The sequence below is a fragment of the Microtus ochrogaster genome, chromosome 5 (genome assembly GCF_000317375.1).
Source record: "Microtus ochrogaster isolate Prairie Vole_2 chromosome 5, MicOch1.0, whole genome shotgun sequence".
NCBI lineage: Eukaryota > Metazoa > Chordata > Mammalia > Rodentia > Cricetidae > Microtus > Microtus ochrogaster.
In genome coordinates this window covers 68,782,961-68,786,383 of record NC_022012.1, presented here as the reverse complement: position 1 = coordinate 68,786,383, position 3,423 = coordinate 68,782,961, and the positions used below count along the sequence as shown (strand labels likewise).

Here is a 3,423-nt window from a genome sequence, read left to right as displayed (position 1 = left end):
CTCTGAGAGATTTATAATTAAGTAATAGTGTTTAAAATAACCAGATGCATAGGTGGTAAATATTTTTCTACAAAAAAATCAAATAGTGCCGGGCGGTGGTGGTGCACGCCTTTAATCCCAGCACTTGGGAGGCAGAGGCAGGCAGATCTCTGTGAGTTAGAGGCCAGACTGATCTACAAGAGCTAGTTCCAGGACAGGAACCAAAAGCTACGGAGAAACCCTGTCTTGAAAAATCCAAAAAAAAAAAAATCAAATAGTATAATCCATTATTTTCTATATAATTAGTATCATGTGAAAAGATGAATATGATCAAAGTATGTCATATATATGTATAAAAATGTCATAGTGAAACCCATTATTTTGTACAATATAACAGTAACTACAAAAAGAAACTTGAAGCTGGGACAATGGCTCGGTGGAAAAAGTGCAACAGAGTTTGGCTTCCCAGCACCCATGTAAAACTGCAGTGTCAAACTTCTGTACTCAGCACCAAAAGGTGGTGAAGTAGAACAGGCAAACCCAGGGCTCAAGTTCAACTAAAAGACTCAGTCTCCAAAAAACCAAAACAAGAAACATTGAGAGTCATACAGAAAAACACCTGACCTTCACACCTACACGCAGGCATGCGCGCACACACACACACACACACAAACACATACACACGTTCTTAGACATTATAACCCGACAAATACTTCTATGTGTTGTGTATAGTGAACGCCCTTTTGTTCTTCTCTTTAACCTCAATTATTATCCATCCATCAAAGAATTTAGAAATCTCTGCTGACTTCCAAAAGGTAAATAACATTTTTGTATTATTAGGGAAACAGTTTTGACCTCTAGAAACCCTGGCTCAGCTTGAGACTCCTACTTGACGTTGTTTCTCTCACCCGTCTCCCCATCAATCATTAATGATGACTGAGTTTTGTTGGCATAAATAGTCTACAGGCAGAAAAAGGGCTGAGAACCAACGATTTTCAAAATAATCTTCAAATTCATTAGCATGCACACTCATTCACAGACTAACCCAGATGATTGGAACCCAGATGCCTCATTCCATCAAGTGCCCCAGATACCCAACATGAAACTGTAACATTTGGTGTTTGGGATTCCTCTCACTATCCATCTCACTTCTTCATAAATGGCTAGTAAAATTCAAGCTATTCTTCTAGGGAACTTGTAACTGCAAATGGAATTATCAATTTGAAAATAAGTGTGGAAATGTATTTTCTCAGCACCCAGAAACTGCAAGCTTAAATATGACACTTTATTCTGAGGCCTAAATACACCTGCCGTTCCCCTTTAATGCTCCAGAAACTTAGATTTATCATTTCTTATTTTAGTTGTTAAAAGTTTTAGCTTCCTTAACGCATTCTAATGTATAGTTACTGGTCAGTCCCTTAAAGTAGAGCCAAAGAAACAAGGCAAGTAAAAAAAAAAATCATACAAAGGCAGAAAATACAGTCTTTGAAAATAAGTAATTTGTAAGTGGGGTCAGATCAAAGCTTTCCTTAAGTGGAATTTATATAAAAGGGCTGGCTGCATCTTCCCTATCTCTATTCCTTCATGTATTACACCCAAGGGTGGCAGGCCAGTATTCTCTAGAAAACAGTATATATATATATTATATTACCATTAAAACTTGCTCCATGATATCGCATTGATAGTAACTCTGAAGATCACTTTTTCCAATTTCGATTGTTTTGCATATGTGATAATGTCAGTAAGAAGGAGTAGTATGCGGGCGAATAGAGTAAAAATATTCAGAAAGTGTAGGTGTAGGGTCTAGATTCTACCTGTTTACAAGTACACCATCAGTTACAACCTTTAACTGAATGTTGAACTTTTAAAACAAAAGGGACCTGAAGCTAGGGGCAATTCTTTCTGACACACAGGTGAATAATCATTCAATAAAGAAATCCTGGAATTAATTTCATGTAAGGAGGGGCTGTCAGAAGTGGTGGTGCATGCCTTTAAACCTAGCAGCACTCCGGAGGCTGAAGCAAGAAGATCACGAGTTCGAGGACGGCTTAAGCTACACAGAGAAACCTTGTCTCAAAAAAGGAGGTCTGATGAATGAAGAAACAAGGAAGCCATCAGCTGACAAACAGCCGTTTCCTCACCCCATTTCTGCCCCTCCCCACAAGCTGTAGGAAGTAGAAAGCTGCAGATTGTACCTTCCAGGCCAGAAGCAAAACATTGAGGATGGCCAGCAAAGGGCAGGGGCCGTTCTCATTCTGGGTGATGATGGGCGTGTTCTCCTCTTTCCACTGGATCCATTTAATGTGATACACTGACTGTCCGGGAAAGCGTTCTTTGGAGGCCGCTAGCACCTGAGCCGGGTCCTCCTCCTCCTCTTTGCACAGAGGTGCAGCCCTGGGCGGCCCCGCCGCGCCCTCCTCCACGTCTTCAGGGATCCTGGTCTCCGCTCCCTCCTCACTATTGAACTCAGAGCTACTGGGGAAAGAATGCAGGTTGGAGAAAGACTCCAGGGAGTCCAGGCTGGGCGAGTCCCCAGGGGGGCTCGGCTCGCTGCAGCTGCTGCTCAGGGCGCCGGCGCTGCTGGGCTCCTCGGCCGCCTGCTCCACCCCGCAGGTGCCCGCGTCGCCCACTGGTCCCGACCCTCGGCCCGCCGCGGCCTCGGCCAGCTCCGGGGAGGCGGTCACCTTGTGCTGCCCTCTCGGAGGCGCTTCCGAGGCGGCGGGGCTCGGCGACAAGCTGTCCTTCAAGTCCGAGTCCGCGCCGCAGCCGAGCTGTGACGGGGACGTCGGGTCCCCGGGGCTGCTCCGAGCGGCCGCCGCCCCCTGCCCGCCGCTCTCCACCGCGCGTCCTGCGAGACCATCCTCAGCCTCGCGCCCGCCGTGCCGTCGCCCTTCCGGCGGAGACTCTCGTCCCGCCGCCACCCCGGGATCCAGAGGCTGCGGGCTGTCAGGGCCGCTCTCCATGCCCGGCCGCCCGCCCCTGGTCCTATAGACAGCGCGGCCGGCTCTCCTCAGTCAGCGCCTCCGACGCCATGACAGCCGCTCAGTGGCAGCTCCAGCGCCCTAGCGCGGCCTCGGTCAGGCACGTCACCGGAGAGGGCGGCGGGAGCGCGCGCGATCGCGCGCCCGCCCGTCCACCCGAGCTGAGCGTGCCTTCGCGTGACTGCGCTCGGTGAGGCGCGGGGACCCACACCGAGAGAGCTTCTCCCCCGAGGCCACGCCCCTCCCGCGCGTTCCAGCCAAGGAAAGCAGAGCGAGGCTAGGGGCGTGTCTGGGGGCGTGTCTGGGGCGTGACCAAAGGCGCGGTCGGGCAGCCGCAAGGCCAGTAGGAAAATAGCCTCTGTGTGGGGCCGGAAGTTGAACTCCGGGGCACGCCCGCTGCGCGCGGTTACTTTGAAGGCAGTCGCCAAGGCTGGAGCGAGTGTGGTCCAGCTTTGGGCTTGTG

The 3,423-nt window shown here is 49.8% G+C and overlaps 1 protein-coding gene across 2 annotated transcripts in view; it reads right to left on the bottom strand.

Moving 5' to 3' along the window:
- Positions 1-3,175, bottom strand: part of Mindy2 (MINDY lysine 48 deubiquitinase 2) — a 69,997-nt gene extending 66,822 nt beyond the window's left edge. Inside the window, exon 1 of one of the 2 annotated variants that reach the window (XM_026779028.1) lies at positions 2,175-3,175. In XM_026779028.1, coding sequence (XP_026634829.1) covers positions 2,175-2,942 — 768 coding nt within the window. In that variant the 5' untranslated portion in view covers positions 2,943-3,175. The remainder of the gene's footprint in view (positions 1-2,174) is intronic. The other variant, XM_005347663.3, reaches the window with a different exon arrangement.
- Positions 3,176-3,423: the final 248 nt, after the last annotated feature.